We start from the raw sequence: 22,166 nt of genomic DNA, 5'->3' as shown, positions 1-22,166 counted from the left end.
AAAGCTACAGAAATGTTATTGTTATTGTTTGTTATTGTTACTAATACATCTTTCTTTTGGTGCTATTTGATTGCTGCTGTGATTTTTAATTTTTATTATTTTCATCAAAAAAGACGTATTTTGTCAAAAACTTTCTGAGGTAATTTAAAAATAAAATTACATTTCTACATAAGTTTCTGTCCAAATTGATTGTGTTACATGGCTTGGCTTTGATTAACCACTTGATGTTCCAGCCTTTACCCCCCCTTAAGGACCAGCGCTGTTTTTTCTGATCTGTGCTGGGTGGGCTCTGCAGCCCCCAGCACAGATCAGGGTGCATGCTGAGCGATCAGATCGTCCCCCTTTTTTCCCCCCTATGGGGATGATGTGCAGGGGGGGTCTGATCGCTCCTGCTGGCTGGCATGTTGCGGGGGGGGGGGGCACCTCAAAGCCCCACTCCGTGGCGAAAATCCCCCCCTCCCTCTCCTACCTGTCCCCCCTGGTGATCGGGGCTGCACAGGACGCTATCCGTCCTGTGCAGCCTGTGACAGGATGTCCTCTGTCACATGGCGGCGATCCCCGGCCGCTGATTGGCCGGGGATCGCCGATCTGCCTTACGGCGCTGCTGCGCAGCAGCGCCGTTCAATGTAAACAAAGGAGACAAACGTCTCCTGCATTTACATTTAGTCTGCGAGCCGCGATCAGCGGCTCGCAGGCTATTCACGGAGACCCGCTCCGTGATCTAACAGGAAACGGCCTTTCCTGAATAATTAGGGAGGCACCTGGCGACGCAGATGTGCGTCGCTGGTCCTCCAGCTACGACTTTGCCGCCGCACGGTATGATTTAAAAAAAAAATACAATCTATATATATATAAAATCGGGTGTGTGTATGTGCCGTGATCACTCGAAAACGGCTAGACCGATTTGAACGAAAGTTGGTATGCAGATCCCTTACTACCTGAGATGATAGGTTCTGGGGGTCTCGCGCCCCCCCTGCTCACCTGGGCGGAGCTACAAACAGCAAAAAGATTCCACCCATTCATGTCAATGGGAATAATGTAAAAGGCTGCCATTTTCACAGTAATTAAGCCAGAGTCCCCACACTTGGCACAGTTGGTCACTTGGTGACCGGGGTTACAAATCCAGGAAAAGTGGGTGGAGCATAATCAAATTTCAGCCATTCATTTTTAATGAGAACATGTAAATTGCAGCCATTCTTAGACTGTTAATCGCAGGGTTCTCAAACTTGGCACAGTCGGTCACTGGGTGAATGAGATTAAAAGTCAAAGTGGGTGGAGCCTACAACAGCCAATCAAAATTCACCTATTGGTTTTCAAGGGGAATATTTCAACTGCTGCCATTCTTACACTGTTAATGGCAGCGGCTTCAAATTTGCTACAGTCGGTCTTTGGGTGACTGGGGTTCAAAATCACTAAAGGGGCAGATTTCTTTGCTGGATAAACTGCTTCCATTCACACATTTTTGATGCCAGGAAAACAGGGGAGCCTCTAGGCATAGGCAGTACAGGCCATTGGCTGGAGTGCCATTGGTCCTAGGGGGGGCCATGTTGCTGGATTAAGCCACGCCCCCTGGATGAAGCCACGCCAATTGACCAAGCCTCTCCCCCATGGGTGTTCTATTACTTGCTTCTACTGCATCTGCTTAGCGCAAGTTGCAGGCAGCTGCCGCTGTGTCCCTCTGTGCCTTGTACATCCCTCCCCCCCCTTTGTGCCTCCTTCTGTCCCTTTTGTGCCTCCTTCTGTCTCCATGTGCCTCCTTCAGTCCCCCTGTGCCACCTCTGCCTCCTTCTGTCCCCCTGTGCCACCTCTGCCTCCTTTTGTCCCCCTGTGCCACCTCTGCCTCCTTCTGTCCCCCTGTGCCTCCTTTTGTCCCCTTGTACCTTTCTTTGTCCCCTTGTGCTACCTCTGCCCCCCTATTCCTCCATCAGTCCCACTCTGCCTCCTTCTGTCCTCGAGGCCTCATTCTGTCTCCATGTGCCTCTCCAATCCCCATGTGCCACCTCTGTCTCCTGCACCTTCCTCTGTCCCCCTGTGCCTCCTTCTGTGCCCCTCTGTGCCTTCTTCTGTCTCCCTGTGGCTCGGTCTGTCCCCTCTGCCTCCTTCTGTCTCCCTGTGCCTCCTTACATCCCCCTCTGCCTTCTTCTGTCACCCTTTTGTGGCTCCTGTCCACCTTTGTGCATCCTTCTGTTCCCCTTTGTGCCTCCTACTGTCTCCCTGTGCCTCTTTCTGGCCCCTTTGTGATTTTTTTTTCTGTTCCCCATCATGCCTTCTTCTGCCCCCTTTGTGCCTCCTCCTGTCCCCTGTGTGCCTTCTTCAGCCCCCCTGTGCCTCCTTTCCTCCTGTGCCTCCTTTTGTCCCCCTTTGTGCCTCAATCTGTCCCCCATTGTGCCTCCTTCTGACCCACTTTGTCCCCTTGTGTGCCTGCTTCAGTCCACCTGTGCCCCCCACTGTCCTTTTTTGTCTCTCATTCTGTCCCCCATTGTGCCTCCTTTTGTTGCCCATTGTGCCTCCTTGTGTCCCCCAGTGTGCCTCGTGTCCTCCTGTGCCTCCTTTTGTCCTCCTTTGTGTCTCAGCCTGCCCCCCATTGTGCCTCCTTTTCTTGCCCATTATACCTCCTTCTGTCCTCCTTTGTGTCTCATTCTGTCCCCCATTGTGGCTCCTTTTGTTGCCCATTGTGCCTCCTTGTGTCCCCCTGTGTGCCTCCTTCTGTCCTCCTTTGGCTTCTTCTGACTCTCATGCCTCCTTCTGTCCCCCTGTGCCTGTGCGCTGCAGGTTTTCTTCTTTCAACAGAGGAGAAAGGAAGCGCCGGCACTGCTGTCATTTGCTTTTATTGGTTTCGACAAAAACAACATGCTAAAACATGCGTACTCATGTACGTACTCACAGTACAACGTGGTGAGGACACAAAATTTGTGTCCTCACCACGTTGTACTGTGAGTACGTACATGAGTACGCATGTTTTAGCATGTTGTTTTTGTCTGAACCAATAAAAGCGAATGACAGCAGTGCCGGCGCTTCCTTTCTCCTCTGTTGATATAGATATACTATGCCAGAGCACGCTGGAGATTCACTCATCCAAACCTGAAGTGTGTGTGTGACGGAGCTACTCCCTCCCCCTCCCATCTCAAAAAACAGTGTGCATAGACTGCAGTGCCAGCGCTTCTGTACTTTCATCTCCTACTACATCTAGGTTTTCTTCTTTCTAGCAAAAGGAGACAGAGTGACTAATTTGAATCCAATTGTCAGGAGAAAAGTCACTGTCACTGACGGTGTTCAACACAATGAGATAATTCATTCTGATTATACTTAGGCTGAACTAACAGACTTAAATAGAAAATTTGGTCAAAGACCTAATGAAGATTTGTTGGCATGGATTGTACGGATTATTGATCTAGGGGCAGAATTAATCATGGTAGATGCCAAGGATGTAGGGAGATTTACAGCTATTGCCCGAGATCCTGAGATCATTAAAAATGGTTACAAGTGGTTGCAGGATCTCTTGAAACAAAATCCCCCCCAGGACTCTAAGAATTTGTTAAAGGTAATAGCTTTTGGGGTAAAACAGAGATTTATTGATGGAGAAATCCCTATTGTAGATAAACCTTGGTTTACATTAAAAGATTTAATGCTGAGAGCCAAAATGGAGGCAGTAAGGGAAGCTTGTAAGCACGGAACTATTACATCGTATACTGACCGTGTAGCTTCCTCAACAGCTAAAAACAGATTAGTTAAAAATGCTCCCTTAAAATTCAACCCTGTTATCATGACATTAATGGTGTCATTGGCAACAGGCACTTGGTGGGATATTCTTGCCCGGATAGAGGAGTTAAGAAACATGGGAGATTGGGGGGACTCCGTGGATAGGAAAGAAGGTAGTTCCAATTCTTCTTCTAATCCTAAGAAACCCCCTCCTGAAGGAGAGAACAACAGGGTTTCCAAAAAAGAAATGTTTCAGGCTCTTTTAAAAGCGGGAGTAGAATGGGAAAAGATAGATGGGCAGGACTCAGGTACTTTATGGAAAATGTACAAACAGAAGGTCCTGTCAGGAAAGAAAGCATCTATTCAGCCGCAACAGTTAAAGTGAACCTCCAGACTAAAAATCGACTCGGCAGCACTGAAAAGGCCTGGTGTTTCTTTAACAGTTTCACAGCATCAGAACTTTGTTTCTCTTATACAAGCCTCATTTTTAGATGCACAGAAGAAAACTGCCCGGGCATTTTTTCCCTGATGCTGTGCAAAGCATGATGGGATTTCTGATGTTGTTGCTCTCGTCCTGCTGTTTTGGTGCAAAAAATTTTTTCTTACATTTTGAATTTGACATTTGAAGCCTAGCACGTGCAGCTGGGAGGGGTGATCAGGACACAGGACAGTTGGAACTGTGTCTCCTGCTCCCTGTCACCTCCTTTCAACCAAAAAGATGGCTGCCCCCATGACAAAGATGGCAGCCTCCATGAATCACAAACATTTGCCTGTTCTTTTAAAACAGGGTGGGTAAGAAATTATATTACCAATCTATTCTAATTAACATAACTAATGTAACTTAATGACAGTATGTCTGTTTAGGCTGAAGTTCCCCTTTAAAGGAACACAAAGATGCGGCAAAGGCACAAATGCCAGGGTGGGAACATTTTTCTGAGATTTATCCCTGGGAGGATTTAGCTGCAATGGTAGCCACTAGAGATGTAGTGAACGGTTCGCCGGCGAACGGTTCCAGGCGAACTTTGGGGGTTCGCGTTCGCCTGCATCAGGCGAACTTTTGCGGAAGTTCGATTCGCCCCATAGACTTTAATGGCCGCCGACTTTAACGGTTAATAGCAAAGTCCCCTTACATAGTAGAAACACCAAAATTGTTGGGAATGTTAAGTGGAATAGTGGGAACAAGAGGAATTTTTTTTTTTTTTTTAAAAAGACCTTATACTTTTTGAGAAAATCAATTTTAAAGTTTAAAGTAAAATGGGCCGATTCATAAAAAAAAGAACCAATTCATTAAAAAGAACCGGATGATTCAAGAACTGTTAGTATAGCAGAGAATGCGTCCTGAGCAGGTCGTGAAGCTGCCGGCTCGCTGCTGTCTCTCTCCACCTGCCTGCACCTGTCACCCTCACCTAGCCTGGCACCCAGCGCACCCATGGGTGCCAGGCTAGGTGAGAGTGACAGGTGAGGAGGTGGGGAGAGACAGCAGGAGCCGGCAGCTATGCGTCCAAAAGGAGGCATTCTCTGCTATGTGGAAGGCGTCGGAGATCTTCAATCAACTTAATTGAAGATCGCAACATAAGAGGATACAGTTCGTTGGATCGTTTACCGTGGATTTTGGCGTGGGAAAACTTTTTTAAAGGTACAGGTAAGTATTTTTGGTTAATTTAGAATAATAAAATACTTTTCTCGTGGTTGTGGTTTTATTTCATTTAACCCTTTGTGGAAATGGGTAAAGGGTACTTTGTACCCCTATACTCATTTCTCCTGGGAAGGGGGTTGGGCATCTGGGGTCCCCTTCTTAAAGGGGACTCCCAGATGCCACCATGAACCCCCCCCCCCAGGGAGTCGTCGCCCCCACCTCCTCCTGGGGCACCGGAGGTGGGGAAGAGCCCCTTGTCCATGGATTGGACAAGGGCTCCGGGGGGGGGGGGAGGGGAAGGCTTGGCTGCCCCTCCCCCCCGGAGCCCCCCATACCATGGACCATGCGGGCTGGTATAGCTCAGGGTGCGAAGCCCCAGTCGGCCGGGGCTCCGCATTCTGGCTATCCCAGCCTGCATGGGGGACAAGGGGTTACAGAGGCTCGGGAGGGGGGACCCCACGTCATTTTTTTTTCATTTATTTCCCACACTCAGCTCCCTACTTCACTTTCCAAAATCTCACATCTTTTCAAAGGGCAATTGCTCAGCAGTGGCAAATTTTCTAGCATTTTAGGAACTGTTAGGGGGGTCATAACTGGTGAGTTTCGGGCCCCAAGGCCGAAGAGGTCATAGCCTAGGGTCACAAAAACCTGTTTATTTGGGCAATTTCAATGGTAGTGATGCTGACGTACATAAATCGCAGCCATGGCCGTTAGCAACGTCTGAATTTCACGAAATGTCTCATGCAGGTAGAAGACATATTGTTAGACTTGGATTCCAAAGATGGGGTCCCTACATCTCTGCAAACCAGAGTTACAGGGGTGCAAAAGTAGTAAAATCCCCCATAGGCTTGCATTGGCTCCCTATTTCACTTTCCAAAATCTCACATCTTTTCAAAGGGAAATGGCTCAGCAGTACCAAATTTTCTAGCATTGTAGGGACTCTTAGGGGGATCATGACTGGTGAGTTTTGCCACTGCTGAGCCATTGCCCTTTGAAATGGTGTGAGATTTTGGAACGGTAAATAGGAGGCCCAATGAAAGCCTATGGGGGATTTTACCAATTTTGGACCCCTGTAACTCTGGTTTGCAGAGATGTAGGGACCCCATCTTTGGAATCCAAGTCTAACAATATGTCTTCTACCTGCATGAGACATTTCGTGAAATTCAGACGTTGCTAACGGCCATGGCTACGATTTATGTACGTCAGCATCACTACCATTGAAATTGCCCAAATAAACAAACAGGTTTTTGTGACCCTAGGCTATGACCTCTTCGGCCTAGGGGCCCGAAACTCACCAGTTATGATCCCCCTAACAGTTCCTACAATGCTAGAAAGTTTGCCACTGCTGAGCAATTGCCCTTTGAAAAGATGTGAGATTTTGGAACTGTAAATAGGAGGCCCAATGAAAGCCTATGGGGGATTTTACAAATTTAAGACCCCTGTAACTCTGGTTTGCAGAGATGTATGGAACCCATCTTTGGAGCCCAAGTCTAACAATATGTCTTCTACCTGCATGAGACATTTCGTGAGATTCAGACGTTGCTAACGGCCATGGCTGCGATTTATGTACCTCAGAATTGCCACCATTGAAATTGCCCAAATAAACAGGTTTTTGTGACCCTGTTAGGGGGATCATAACTGGTGAGTTTCGGGCCCCTAGGCCAAAGAGGTCATAACCTCTTTGGCCTAGGGGCCCGAAACTCACCAGTTATGATCCCCCTAACAGGGTCACAAAAACCTGTTTATGTGGGCAATTTCAATGGTGGCAATTCTGAGGTACATAAATCGCAGCCATGGCCGTGAAATGGTATTTAACTTTTTTCATACTTGTGGCCTCGTAAGTCCTTTAAAAAAAATAATAAAAAAAAAAAATATGTGTGTGTGTGTGTGTGTGTGTGTGTGTGTATATATATATTTTTTTTTTTATTTTATTATTTTTATGTGCTGAGTGTGGGAAATCTGAAAAAAAAATGACGTGGGGTCCCCCCTCCCGAGCCTGTAACCCCTTGTCCCCCATGCAGGATGGGATAGCCAGAATGCGGAGCCCCGGCCGACTGGGGCTTCGCACCCTGAGCTATACCAGCCCGCATAGTCCATGGTATGGGGGGCTCCGGGGGGGGGGTGGGGGTGGGAGGGGCGGCCAAGCCTTCCCCTCCCGCCCCTCCCCCCCCCGGAGCCCTTGTCCAATCCATGGACAAGGGGCTCTTCCCCACCTCCGGTGCCCCAGGAGGAGGTGGGGGCGACGACTCCCTGGGGGGGGGTTCATGGTGGCATCTGGGAGTCCCCTTTAAGAAGGGGACCCCAGATGCCCACCCCCTCCCAGGAGAAATGAGTATAGAGGTACAAAGTACTCCTTACCCATTTCCACAAAGGGTTAAATGAAATAAAAACACAACCACGAAAAAAGTCCTTTAATTTTCTTAATTACCCAGAAATACTTACCTGTACCTTTAAAAAAAATTTCCCACGACAATATCCACGGTAATTAATCCAACGAACTGTATCCTCTTATGCTGCGATCTTCTATTAAGTTGATTGAAGATCTCCGAAGCCCCCATCCACATAGCAGAGGATGCGTCCTTTCAGATGCATAGCTGCTAGCTCCCGCTGTCTCTCCCCACTTGCCTGCCTGCACCTGTCAACCCCCACCTAGGCTAGCACTCAGTGCACCCATGGGTGCGCTGGGTGCCAGCCTAGGTGGGGGTTGACAGGTGCAGGCAGGTGGGGAGAGACAGCAGCGGGAGCCAGCAGCTTCACGTCCTTCCGAGGACGCATTCTCTGCTATACTAACGGCTCATGAATGAGCTGGATCTTTTTAATGAATCGGTTCTTTTTTTATGAATCGACTCTTTTTTTTTACTTTAAAATCGATTTTCTCAAAAACTATAAGGTCTTTTTGAAAAAAATGTTTTTCCTCTTGTTCCCACTGTTCTTCTTAACATTCCCAGTAATTTTGGTGTTGCTAGCTTTTAAAGGGGCTTTGCAATTAGCCATTAAAGTCGGCGGGGGTATATTTTCCCACGGTCAGAAGGAGAATTTACATTGAAACTTTAAAATTGATTTTCTCAAAAACTATAAGGTCTTTTTGAAAAATAGTTTTTTCCTCTTATTCCCACTGTTCTTCCTAACATTTTCTGCAAGTTTGGGGTTTCTAGCGGCTTTGCTATTAACTGCTAAATTCGGCGGGCGCTTAATTTTCCCACGGTCAGAAGCAGTTACTTTAAAATTGATTTTCTCAAAAACTATAAGGTATTTTTGAATTTTCTTCCCCCCTCTTGTAGTCACTGAAAGATCTCAGGTGTTAGACACCTTGAAACATCTTTTCCATCACTTGTCTGGCCAGCATAAATGTTTCTAGTTTTCAAAGTTCGCCTCCCCATTGAAGTCTATTGCGGTTCGCGAACTTTTATGCGAACCGAACCTTCCGTGAATGTTCGCGAACGGGGTTCGCGAACCGAAAATCGGAGGTTCGCGACATCTCTAGTAGCCACAAAGCTGAAGGAACCATCTGCTCCTCCAGCTTCCCTCCCATAGGTAGCCAGCCAAGCCCCTATCTCTTCCCAATTGGATAATAGGCCTTATGTAAATTTAGAGATACATTGGGGAAGGGGTAATGTCCAGGTAACACCTGCACTAGTGGACACTGGGGCAGAGGCTACTTTGATTTATGGGAATCCAAAAAGAGGGCCGACAGTTAGAATTTCAGGATTAGGGGGTAAAGTAACTGTAGGAACACAGGTGATGCTCCCCCTTAAAATAGGTAATTTACCATACAATGTGTTTAGGAGGGATAGAACAGGGAAAAAAGGTGGAGGGGTTTGTCTCTTTGTTAAGAATTCTCTTACAGCTGTCCTCAACAATGAGATAGAGGAAGATTGCGAAGATGTGGAGTCCGTTTGGGTAAATATTCATGGTGGAAATAAAAGTTGCCAATTGCTTATTGGGGTATGCTACAGGCCACCTCTTATTAATGAAGCTGCAGAACTGCGATTACTACAGCAGATTGAAAAAGCTGCAGGTAAAAATGAGGTCATAATTATGGGCGACTTCAACTTTCCAGACATTGACTGGAGTATTGAGGCTACCCATTCTGGTAAAAGCAGCAGATTTCTGGCAGCACTACAGGACAATTACTTGACTCAAATGGTAACTGAACCAACTAGGGGGAATGCGTTACTGGATCTGATCATTTCTAATAGACCAGATAATGTATCAAATGTGCAGGTTCAAGAACATTTGGGAAATAGTGATCACAACATGATAACGTTTGAGCTGGTGACTGATAGGCCACGGGGCAGCGGGACCACTAAAACTATGAACTTTAGAAAAGCAAAGTTCACTCAAATTAGGCAGGCACTAAGTTTGGTGAACTGGGATAATGTACTACAAGGGGAAGACACTGAAGGGAAATGGCAAGCTTTTAAACTTATACTCAATCAATACTGTAGTATGTATATCCCATATGGAAACAAAATGTCTAGGAATAAAAAAAGGCCTCTATGGATGAATAGAAAGGTTAAAGATAAAATGAAGAGGAAAAAGAATGCCTATAAGGTCTTAAAACAGGAGGGGACAGAGGCTGCACTAAGCAATTATAAGGAGTGCAATAAAAATTGTAAAAAAGAAATTAGGCAGGCAAAGATTGAAGCTGAAAAACAAATCGCTAAGGATATCAAATCTAACCCAAAAAAGTTTTACAAGTACATTAACTCTAAAAAAAGAAAGGTTGACTGTATAGGACTCCTAAAGGATGAGGATGGGAACTCAATGGTGGATGACCAAGGTAAGGCAGAGTTATTAAATGCTTTCTTTGCTTCTGTCTTCACAAAAGAAACAGCACTGTTGCAAACTACAGAGGTGGAAGAGTCTCAATCTTCTAACTGTAATATTAAATACTTAACGCAGGAAGAAGTGAAGGCAAGACTAAATAAATTAAAAATAGACAAGGCACCTGGCCCGGATGGCATGCATCCTCGGGTCCTAAGGGAATTAAGTTCAGTTATAGATAAACCCCTTTATCTTATCTTTTGTGACTCTCTTGCAACTGGCAGAGTCCCAGTGGATTGGCGTACAGCCCACGTTTTCCCATTATTTAAGAAGGGCAAAAAATCAGATCCAGGAAATTATAGACCTGTAAGCTTAACATCAGTTGTATGCAAACTATTTGAGGGGTTACTAAGAGATACTATACATGACTTCATAGTAGAAAATAATCTTATTTCTCAGCATCAACATGGGTTTACTAAAGACAGGTCCTGTTTGACTAACATGCTCAGCTTTTATGAGGTAGTGAATGCTAATATGGATATTGAGAATGCTGTAGATGTGATATACTTGTACATAAACAAAAGAGAGGGAGCACCGTTTCCAAAAAAGAGTATGCAGCGTGCCCAAGGTCTCTCCCCAGTGCCTCCTGGGAAGTGCAGTCCAGATAAAACAGAAAGGACCGGCACCGCTGTCTTGTATCAAAGCTCTTTTAATAGCACCAAAGTGGCAGCTTGGTGCTATTAAAAGAGCTTTGATACAAGACAGCGGTGCCGGTCCTTTCTGTTTTATCTGATGTGATATACTTGGACTTTGCAAAGGCCTTCGACACTGTTCCCCACAAAAGTCTGGTGCAAAAGTTGAGGATGCAAGGACTGGGGAAGAGTCTGTGTTCATGGATAGGGAACTGGCTAATGGACAGAAAACAAAGAGTTGTGGTCAATGGATCATACTCAAAATGGGAGACTGTTAGCAGTGGGGTCCCACAGGGGTCTGTTCTGGGTCCAGTGCTCTTCAATTTATTTATTAATGACCTAGTAGATGCAGTAGTGAGCAATGTTGCTATTTTTGCAGATGATACAAAATTGTGCAGAATCATTACATAGTTACATAGTTATTTTGGTTGAAAAAAGACATACGTCCATCGAGTTCAACCAGTATAAAGTACAACACCAGCCTGCTCCCTCACATATCCCTGTTGATCCAGAGGAAGGCGAAAAAACCCTTACAAGGCATGGTCCAATTAGCCCCTAAAGGGAAAAATTCCTTCCCGACTCCAGATGGCAATCAGATAAACATTAACTCTCAGGAAGATAGTGTCATATTGCAACAGGATCTGGATAGGATGGCTATATGGGCACATACATGGCAGATGAAATTCAATGTTGACAAATGTAAGGTCATGCATTTTGGACGTACTAATGGTCTAGCACCATACAAAATAAATGGGATACAGTTGGGGACATCAAACTTGGAGAAGGACTTAGGAGTACTCATTGACAACAAGTTAAATAATCGTACTCAATGCCAAGCAGCTGCAGCTAAAGCTAACAAAATTTTGGGATGCATTAAAAGGGAAATAAAAACTCGAGATGCTAGCATAATATTGCCCCTGTTTAACTCTCTAGTAAGGCCACATCTGGAATATGGAATTCAGTTCTGGGCACCACATTACAAAAAAGATATTGCAGTTTTAGAGCAGGTGCAGAGACGAGCAACAAAATTGATGCGTGGGATGGAAGGTCTCACTTATCGAGAAAGGTTAGATAAACTGGGTTTATTTAGTCTAGAGAAAAGACGCCTTAGAGGGGATCTAATTAACATGTATAAATACATCAGAGGGCAATATAATACCTTGGCGGATGAGCTTTTTGTCCCTAGGCCTTCTCAAAGGACTAGAGGACATGATCTGCGCATGGAGGAAAAATGTTTTAGCCATTTATTTAGGAAAGGGTTCTTTACAGTAAGAGTGATTAAGATGTGGAATGCATTGCCACAGGAAGTCGTTATGGCAAACTCTATACCTGCATTTAAAGGGGGCTTAGATGCTTTCCTTGCGTTGAAAGACATCCATGGCTACAATTACTAGGTAATGCCTAATGATGTTGATCCAGGGATTTTATCTGATTGCCATCTGGAGTCGGGAAGGAATTTTTCCCTTTAGGGGCTAATTGGACCATGCCTTGTAAGGGTTTTTTCGCCTTCCTCTGGATCAACAGGGATATGTGAGGGAGCAGGCTGGTGTTGTACTTTATACTGGTTGAACTCGATGGACGCATGTCTTTTTTCAACCAAAATAACTATGTAACTATGTAACTATGTAACCAGTTAAAAAATACTCTGTTCTCATTGTTCCTATTAAAGAGTATATTTTGGGGATTGATGTTCTTAAAGGTCTTACCTTGAATTTGGATCAAGGAAAATTTTCTTTTGGTAACAGATCTAACACTATCCAATGCTGCCCAATTACTGTAGGGAAGGTAATAATGGATTCAGTCCACATACCTCCCTCCCGCTACTAAATTAGTTTCAATGAAACAATACCGCATACCTGGCGGACATGCTGAGATCACTGAAACCATCAAGGATTTGGTGGAGGCAGGCGTTCTCAAAACCACTACCACTGCCTGGAATAATCCAGTCTGGCCTGTTAGAAAAAGTGATGGTTCGTGGAGGATGACGGTTGATTACCGTGAACTAAATAAGTACACTCCTCCTTTAACTGCTGCACTGCCAGACACCATCACTGTTATCGAACATGTCCAGACACATCCGGGCACGTGGTATGCCATTTTAGATCTTGCTAATGCGTTTTTTACAATTCCAATCGAAGAAAGGGCGCAAGATCAATTTGCGTTTAGTTGGATGGGTAGACAATACACATTCACTAGATTACCTCAGGGCTGGTTGCACAGCCCTACAATTTGTCATAAAATTGTGGCAGAACATTTGAATAGTGCTGGAATGCCCTCACATGTGCAAATATCACACTACATTGATGATGATATGATTCAGGGTTCTAGTGAGGAGGAAGTAGCTAGCCTTTTGGATAAATTGACTTTACATTTGAAAAGTAAGGGGTGGGAAATTAACCCAGCCAAAGTGCAGGGACCTGCACAAACAGTAAAGTTTGTGCAAGTAAAGTGACCCATGAGAGAAGGGGAAGTTGAATTGCATGTATCAGTAAATGGGGATTATGCAAATTGGTCCCTGTGACAGAAGCAGAGTGGCAAAAGAGCTCCACTTGGTTTCTGGAACAGGAAGTTACCTGATGCAGGCCAAAAATATACAACTTTTGAAAAACAGCTATTGGCTTGCTACTGGGCTTTGATTGATACTGAGCAACTGACAGTAGGCCATGTAATTTTGACGAGGCCTCAAATACCCATAATGCAATGGGTACAATCAATCAAACCCAAAGTCTAACAGGGTGAGTCATGCCCAAGAGCAGAGCATAATCAAATGGAAATGGTACATCTCAGAAAGGGCTAAGGCAGGTGAATCTGGGGTTGCTAGTCTACATGAAAAGGTAGCTGAAATACCCCCTGAAGGGATTCCCTCATCTCCTCCACAAGTTCTGGAGGAATCCCCTGTCAAATGGGGAAAGCCTTACAGTGATTTGTCAGAAGAAAATCAAGAGCATACTTGGTTTACTGACGGATCAGCAAGGTATGTGTCAGGAAAGCGTAGATGGAAATCAGTAGCTTTCAATTCAAAGATTCAGAAAACTTTGGTGGTGGAAGGAGAGGGAAAGAGCAGTCAGTATGCTGAATTGTATGCAGTATTCTTGGCTTTAAAACATGAAGGTAGTACAGGTGCAGGAAAATGTCATCTTTACACTGACTCATGGTCAGTAGCAAATGGTTTGGCCACATGGATGATGGCAAAAAGAATGATTGGAAAATTCATTCTAAAGAAGTGTGGGGCAAAGAGGTATGGGAAGATATTGTAGCTCTGGTTACAAATATGGAAACAACTGTTTATCACGTTGATGCACATGTACCTCTTGACTCACTTGAACGTCTTTTTAATTCTCAAGCAGATGCGGTCCAAGTCTACACATACCGCAGTGTCTGAAACTCAAGAAACATGGCTGCAGGGTACAGCCCTTTTGGGCTCATCAAAAAAGTGGTCACTTTGGAGAGAAGGCCACTTACAGGTGGGCACAGGAAAGAGGGATTCCACTTACCATGGACATCATTAAGTCGGTAATCCTACAATGTCCAATTTGTCAGCATGTACAAAAGAGAGAGGTTCCCCATACTGTAATGGGGCATATTGGCAGAGGTAAGCTGCCAGGTCAAATCTGGCAGATGGATTTTATTGGACCACTGCCAGAATCCAGAGGGTGTAAGTTCATCTGTACAGCTGTAGATACCTTCTCTGGGTATCTGGTGGGCTTCCCTTGTAAAGCTGCTACTCAGTGGAGTACAATACGTACTCTAAAGATAATAACACAGTATTATGGGACCCCACTTCAGATACAAACAGACAATGGTTCACACTTTACAGGTAAACAAGTAAAAGACTATGCTGAGCATAATAACATTGAATAGGTATATCATATGCCTTATTATCCTCAAGCAGCTGGATTGGTGGAAAGAATGAATGGCATTCTAAAGTTAGCACTAAAAAGATCAATGGATCTGACACTTTTGGACAATGGAAAGATAATCTCACAGAAGCTCTCCAACAAATCAATAATAGGCCAATCACTGATTCCACCACTCCACTAATGAGGATGTTGACACCTAATCTGACAGTACAAACAGTTCAAAAAGAACAACCACTGTTATATTGGAAAATAAATCCAAATGCTAGAGCTCCTTTCCGGGCTACCCCTGGTGCGGCAGGCCTTGACTTGTATGTTACAAGTGACCATACTTTGGAACTGTAACAATCGGTGTCAGCAACCAGAGAGAGAATCTGATCCTTGGCGATCCGCAGTTTCCCTAGAATACAGATATACCCGATTATTGAGGATCTGCGGAATCGTCAATAATCAGATATGTCTAACCTCTAGACACCTGAGAGAGTGTAAGTGTTTGGTGCAACAGTAACAACTCTGAGTGGGGACCACCAGAGGAGCTGGCAGCCTAAGACTCCAGAGGAATTCACCCCTGACAGTGGGTGATATTCCTGTAGCCTGTGGACCCCTGGGCGAGGGACCGAGACTGGGTGCAGGAAGCCCTGCTGCTAATATGCAAGGAATTGCCCTGAACTGGGCTAACGTAACACAGTAATAGCAATACTAGTCTGAGGTGTGAGGTCCGTAGTCACAACACCCTGGAACTAGTCTGGAGCATAACATAAATGATAATACAATTCCCTAGTCTTGGGTGTGAGTTCTGTGATCATCAACACTCTGGAGCTAGTCTGGAGTATAACATAAATGATAATACAATTCCCTAGTCTTGGGTGTGAGTTCCGTGATCATCAACACCCTGGAACTAGTCTGGAGTATAACATAAATGATAATACAATTCCCTAGTCTTGGGTGTGAGTTCCGTGATCATCAACACCCTGGAACTAGTCTGGAATATAACAGAAAGACAATACAGTTTCCTAATCTTGGGTGTGAGGGCCTTGATCTCAACACCCTGGAACTATGCTAGAGAATACACAGAAGATATACAGTATTCCTAGTCTGGGGTGTGAGGGCCTTGATCTCAACACCCTGGAACTGGTCTAACAAATAAACAGTACAAGGTAATCTGACTCAGTGTGAATTCCCAAGTCCTCTTGGTTCAAACACACTGTAAGGATCTGACTATGGTCTGAATGCTTCCACAAAGTGTTTGCAATGACAGACAACCAGCAACTGACAAGCAGCAGAATATATACTAACTGAACTCTGCTGCCCCGCCCGAGCCACTCAGCCAATCATGAGTCCTGCAGGAATCAGCTGATCTTCCTGATCAGCTGACACTTCCCCTGCTGGTATAAAGGTCCTGAGTTCAGGCCTGCACGCGCGTAGCTCTTCCATCTGCCTATGTGCACTAACAGACCCAGCCACACCAAGCGCACGCCGCTGCATGCAAACCCCTGCGTTGGATGCGGAAACGGCCGCTTTGCTGTCAGGACATGCGGCGGCCTTTCCGCATTCCACCATACTACTAGACACGTGTCTATGCGTGCAAACCGCCGCGCTGGACGCGGAGTCAGCCGCCTTGCTCTTGACAGACGCGGCGGCTTTTCCGCGTTTTCTCACAGGAACCTTGAAAAATTCACATCTGTCCAACAGGTATTGGCTGTAAATTCCCTGAAGGCCATTATGGACAGATTGCCAGTCGCAGTGGGTTAGCCACAAAAGGGGTGGTAGTTCAAGGAGGTGTGATAGATTCAGACTATCAAGGTGAACTCAAAATTATTGTGACTAACATAGGGCCAGATACAGTTAACATCAAGGCCCAAGAGAGAGTAGCACAGCTACTAATAATCCCTGTCTGTCTATCTAGTGTGGAGGAAGGTCAGGCCCCCGCTACTTTGACAGTGAGAGGAGAACAGGGGTTTGGTTCCACAGACAAGGTAAATGTAGGAGCCAAAATATGGATTCAAAATCCATCAGGTCCACCTGAACCTGCTGAGGTGATAGCAGTAGGGAAAGATAGAACTTTGTTGATTATGAAACCTGGCCAAGAAAAGTGGGAGTATATCCCACAGGAAAAATGTTATTTAAGAGAGTAGTTATACTGTGTATGTTTATTTGCAGAACAAGCCAAGACAAGTCCTCCACATCCTTGGAATCCTTGGTATCGTGTTGTGGGTCGTTTCTAGAGGCTGTGATGCATGGACGCCTGCTGTGCAGATCATTTCTACAAATAGATCTATCGTTCATTGGGGATGGAGCTACCCATCTAAGCCAAGGACTCAAGATAACTTCATTTGTGGTGCCAACCAAAGGTGTATTACGGCAAAAGTCACTTTGCCTGGAAGTGCTTGGAGGCCGGCTCATAATCCACGGAAATATCTGCCAACGTATGTACTGTTAAAACAAGATGATGCCTGGGTTCAAATTACCAACAAAACTACAATTGGATGTTGCAATCTTCCTTGTGCTTTTGAATTTTGGGATTTATACAAACAACTTGAAGTGACTAGGCAATGTGCCAATGGTACTATTAGAGGTTTACAGAATATAACCAATTTTAGTGCCCAGGATCTTCAAATATTGAACTGTTATAATCTAACTGCAATATCCAATGCAATTATATGGGCTCAATATCTTATGTTTGTCCATATAAATGCAACAAAAATTGATCCAGGACATATCAAGAGACTGCCTTCCACTTGTAAGAAAGTTGGGCAGCATGCTCAAAAAACTGTTCTGCATACACAGATAACTTTTCCTCCTTCAAAGACTTGTCCAAAGGGCCGTATCAAAAGAGCTTGGTATGATACCTTGCTTGGTGGTTATGGCTCTCTTACTGGAACTTTAAATGGCTTTGATATAGAGACTCTTGCTAATAGATTGCATAATGCAGGAAGTAAAATAAATGATGCTTTGACTTTACAGGCCAAATGGATGCCAACCACATACTATCCTGCTATGATTAGTGCTGGTGTTGATACAATGATTGCTGATATAACTGGTTTGTCTGTATAATTTACTAATCAGTTTGATACTAACATGACAATGTTTGTTGATTGGACTGTCTGTACATTGCAAACCATTTATCAGATTCAACAGAAATCCTCTATGCAATTAGCATTAATGACTGGTAATGAACAAGTATGGAGGTCAGTTTTTAATTCTTCAGTTCCCCAAGATTGGTGGATACATTTGGAATCTGAAAAAATGACATGCAATGATACACTCTGCACGGGTATTATTGTAATGTATAATGTCACCAAAATGTCTGTTATGTGTAAATTTGTGGTCATGCCTTTGATTATGGGTGCTCCTGGTTTTCAGCACTTCTGGCAACCAGAGTTCCATGGTTCACATGTTGATGAGCGTAATCAAACGCATGACCTTTCATTTTGTGATAGTACCCTAGAAGGTACTATTTGTAAATTGCAGTCGGCAGTTTATGAACCTTGTCTTTTGCAGAATACTATTAATGTCTGCAAATGGACTGTCCTTCCATTAAATTATGAAATGATGGTGGAGATTGCTCCACAACAAATATGTTTGGTGACAAATGTTTCAGTAATACCCCATATGGTCACTCCTTTTTCAGGATGTTTGTCTAATGTTTCCAGCATTACTTGGCATAATGACACTTTTTGATTGCGGGGGATAGGGAAACCTCAGTTGCTAAATTTTGGTCCCCAATTATGCCTGATACGCCTAATTGGGATTTTAACTTGACGCGGTTACATAAATTAATGAATGCTTCTGAAGACGTTCAGAAACATATTGTTTTATTAAAAAAACTCTTGCACAGCATATTCTGTCTACAACTATTGTTGCTGATAAAATTGTGAAAGTTGGCTCTTCTATTGCAGATGCCACATCACATCATTGGTGGGATATTTTTATGAGATATTCTTCTAGTGCTACTTCTGTGTTGAACTTTCTTATTCATCCAGTACTGGTCTTATGTATTGTGATGTTCCTCATTACATTGTGGAACTGTTTTGTGGCTGATCGGCTTTGCCGTCGGTCTAAGGTTAGGTTTGCAACATATGGTTCGTGAACACTAATCAAGGGCCGAATGTTACCGCTGGGAAAACTAATCCAAAAACATGGCCTGACATACCACTGCTATGCAGACGACACTCAACTATATCTTTCCTTCAAGCCTGGTGTGACAGACCCAACTCTAACTATAAACGCCTGCTTACGTGAACTACAGCAATGGATGAATGACAACTGGCTGAAACTAAATGCAGACAAAACTGAAGTCCTTCTGATAGGAGGGCAGAGCATGATAACAAAACAACTTAACTTGCAGTCTTCACCACTGGGAATAGGAGGCACGGATCTGCGCAGCTCTGATCATGTGCGTAGCCTGGGAGTTCTAATTGATTGGGATTTAAACTTCAGAACTCAAATCTCTGCTGTGGTGAAATCATCCTATTTTCACCTGAAGAACATTGCAAAAATCAAGCACCTCATACCCCCAGAAGATCTGCCAACCTTAGTCCACGCCTTCATCACATCCCGACTGGACTACTGCAATGCTCTCTACACTGGCCTTCCAAAAAAGGTCTTGTACCGACTACAGCTGATACAGAATACTGCTGCCAGACTGCTAACCAACCAACCCCGTCACTGCCACATAATGCCAGTCCTGCACTCCCTTCACTGGCTACCTATAGAATGGAGGGTCCTATTCAAGATCGGCCTACTGACATTTAAATCCCTGAATAATTTAGGCCCTGGATATATGAAAGATATGTTGCAGCTGCGTAGCAATCCCCGCATTCTCAGATCAACAGGTTCTAATAATCTAGTCATACCCAGAGTCCACTTGGAAACTTTTGGTCCCAGAGCCTTCTGTCATGCTGCCCCTACGTTTTGGAACTCCTTACCTCAACAGATCAGGACAGCTCCATCCCTGGACGTGTTTAAATCCAGACTGAAAACCCACCTGTTCAGTTTGGCATTTGCAGAAATATAACTTTTGTTGTGTGAATACTTCATCCTACTAATTACTGAATCTGAGAGAGCCTAAGCGCTTTGAGTCCTATGGGAGAAAAGCGCTATAGAAATGTTATTGTATTGTATTGAATTGAATGTGATACGTTAGTGACATGCCTGTCTTTATGTATGGATTCTTCTTTAATGTATGGATTACTGTTCACGTATATATTTTAAATGTGTTCTCTGTCTAGTACTGGATGAGGTAATTTGGTTTAACACAGCAACTGGAGACGTTGCTGTATTTTGTCTGTCCTTGTGCAGAGTAAGAACAATGAATTGCTGTGCAATAAGTTACATTTCTTACATTTGCTCACATTCTTTGTCCACAAAGCAACATTCACAAAGCAACATGTTCTTCTTGGCCTTGGGTAGAAGAAAAACATGTTTTGTCGCTTGATTGGCAACATGCGGTCTTTCTGCGCCTGCGCGCAGTGAGAGCATGTTCTGATCATGCGCTAAAATAGCAACATATGGTCTTTCTGTGCTTGCGCGGAATAAGATCATGTTGTGATCACGCGCTGAGGCAGCATCAGCAGCATGTGTTCTTTCTGCGCTTGCACGGAATAGAAACATGTTCTGATTAGCTGCTTATGCACTTGCGCGGTTATGACGATTCTGTCCGTTAAAGGCAGGGGGAAGACACATTGATTTCGGAATCTTCCCAGATGATCAGCAGACGTGTATGTTCCAGGTGTCTCCCCTTCGAGGTCGCTGAGGTCCCCCGATTCTCCCTGGGTGATTGCTACAACACCAGCTTGGTAACGTGTTGATGCATACTTCTAATTACTCAACTAACTATGATTCTGCAGGCTTAGATAATATTGTAACAGGATTGTAGAACTAAATAAACTATTTCTTTGAGTTAAATATACATGTTTTGCAGCAATTTTGGTTTATTCCCATCTTTGAATGGTGAGCGAAGTTAGAGGGTTTAAAAACCCTATTTGCTTAGGCAAAACATCCCATCACCTCTGATATATATATTCTAACCTTTGAAGCCTTTCTCAATATGGTCAGGCAGAATGCCAACATATATTGGGTAAAAGTTAATGGACCACTTTCGCGAAAAAAAGTAGGCAGTTAAAGTCCGACAGAACTGACAGGTTTTGGGCCAGTCCATCTCCTCATGAGGGATTCTCAGGGTTTTCTTTGTTTTCAACAGCATTTCCTGAACAGCAAAAATAGTAATATACCAGCCAGTCTCCCTTGCACACTATTTTGTCAATTAGACTTTGCAACTACTGTTCAGGAAATATTGTTGAAAACAAAGAAACCCCTGAGAATCCCCCATGAGGAGACAGACTGGCCCAAAAACTTTTAGTTCTGTCAGATTTTAACTGCCTACTTTTTTTGTGAAAGTGGTCCTTTAAAGGTAACACATATAAAATGATGGGTTTTGGAAAGGACATGCTTTTTTTCATCACCCAAACCGCTGTTTCACTCCCAAGCCTTCTAAACTGAAAGAATTTGGAGACATATCAAATCTCAAAATAAATTTCTCAGAATAATCTGCATTAAATATCGCTGTTGGAGCTTGATTTATTATTGTTAATGCACTGAAACAGTGCCAGTTAAATCTTCTTCCGTGTGTAAATTAAATTAGTGTGACTTAATTATACAACGGCATGCTACGCGTGCTACTGGTAGCGTGCTTTACTTAGCTTTTTAAGTTAATTATTTACTACATCAAGTCAGATTACTGTAACTGTCAGTTTCATGAAAAAATCTCCTTTCTGGATGCATTTTAATGTTGCACATGAAGATTGAACTCGCGTATTTATGAAAAGTTTTTATGGTTTATTTTTGCATTTGTGTCAATAAAGTTGAACAAAGTTTTGTACTGCAAGATTGCATTATAGTTCTTTTTTGGTCCTTTTCCTAAAGAAAAGTGCCATCTGTAGTTAAAGCAGGGCTACAAGAAAATGGCCGCCGATGTCCTCATTTGTAGACATCGGCGGCAATTTTCTTGTAGCCGTGCTCTTATTACAGACGGAGCAGAGCTAGGGAGACAGAGCGGCGACACTGTGCTGTGCACGTGCTCCTTTGGAAGCCGGCACCCTTAGTGACCGCTCCTGTCGCTCAGGTCAAAGGCCGGCTATGCTCAGCCACCACTAGCAGTCGTCCACGACGATACTTGCTAGACACTAACACTATGACAATTCCTACTCTGCTGTCAAGCTGCTCACACTCAGGATGGCATTTTATGTATTTTGGGTCAGCCAAAGGCTTTAGGCCAAAGTACGAGAACGCCACACACACAATGCAATCTCACATGGTAGCGATGAACAAAGTGAGCACACAATCAGGCACAGAACATGTAACACAATTACACGGCAGTCTCTCTCTAGGAGATGTAAAGCTCTGCTTAGTACTCAGAAGACTAGCTAGTTAAATATTGATTTAAATAAAATCTGTAAAGAAAAAAACCTCCCCTGGGGGGTACTCATCTCGGATGAGGAAAGCCTCCGGATCCTA

General features: G+C 44.1%; 1 protein-coding gene across 5 annotated transcripts in view; it reads left to right on the top strand.

The window, feature by feature from the left end:
• Positions 1–20,947, top strand: part of LOC137509176 (uncharacterized) — an 82,633-nt gene extending 61,686 nt beyond the window's left edge. For 2 of the 5 annotated variants that reach the window (XM_068233810.1, XM_068233811.1), the window contains exons 2-3: positions 14,139–14,258; positions 16,812–20,947. In XM_068233810.1, coding sequence (XP_068089911.1) covers positions 14,139–14,258; positions 16,812–17,705 — 1,014 coding nt within the window. In that variant the 3' untranslated portion in view covers positions 17,706–20,947. The remainder of the gene's footprint in view (positions 1–14,138; positions 14,259–16,811) is intronic. The other 3 variants (XM_068233812.1, XM_068233814.1, XM_068233813.1) reach the window with 2 other exon arrangements.
• The last annotated feature ends 1,219 nt before the right edge of the window (positions 20,948–22,166 follow it).

This window comes from Hyperolius riggenbachi, chromosome 1 (assembly GCF_040937935.1).
Source record: "Hyperolius riggenbachi isolate aHypRig1 chromosome 1, aHypRig1.pri, whole genome shotgun sequence".
NCBI classification, from domain to species: domain Eukaryota; kingdom Metazoa; phylum Chordata; class Amphibia; order Anura; family Hyperoliidae; genus Hyperolius; species Hyperolius riggenbachi.
Note: the sequence above shows the minus strand (reverse complement) of the source record. Positions and strands in the feature narration are given on the sequence as shown.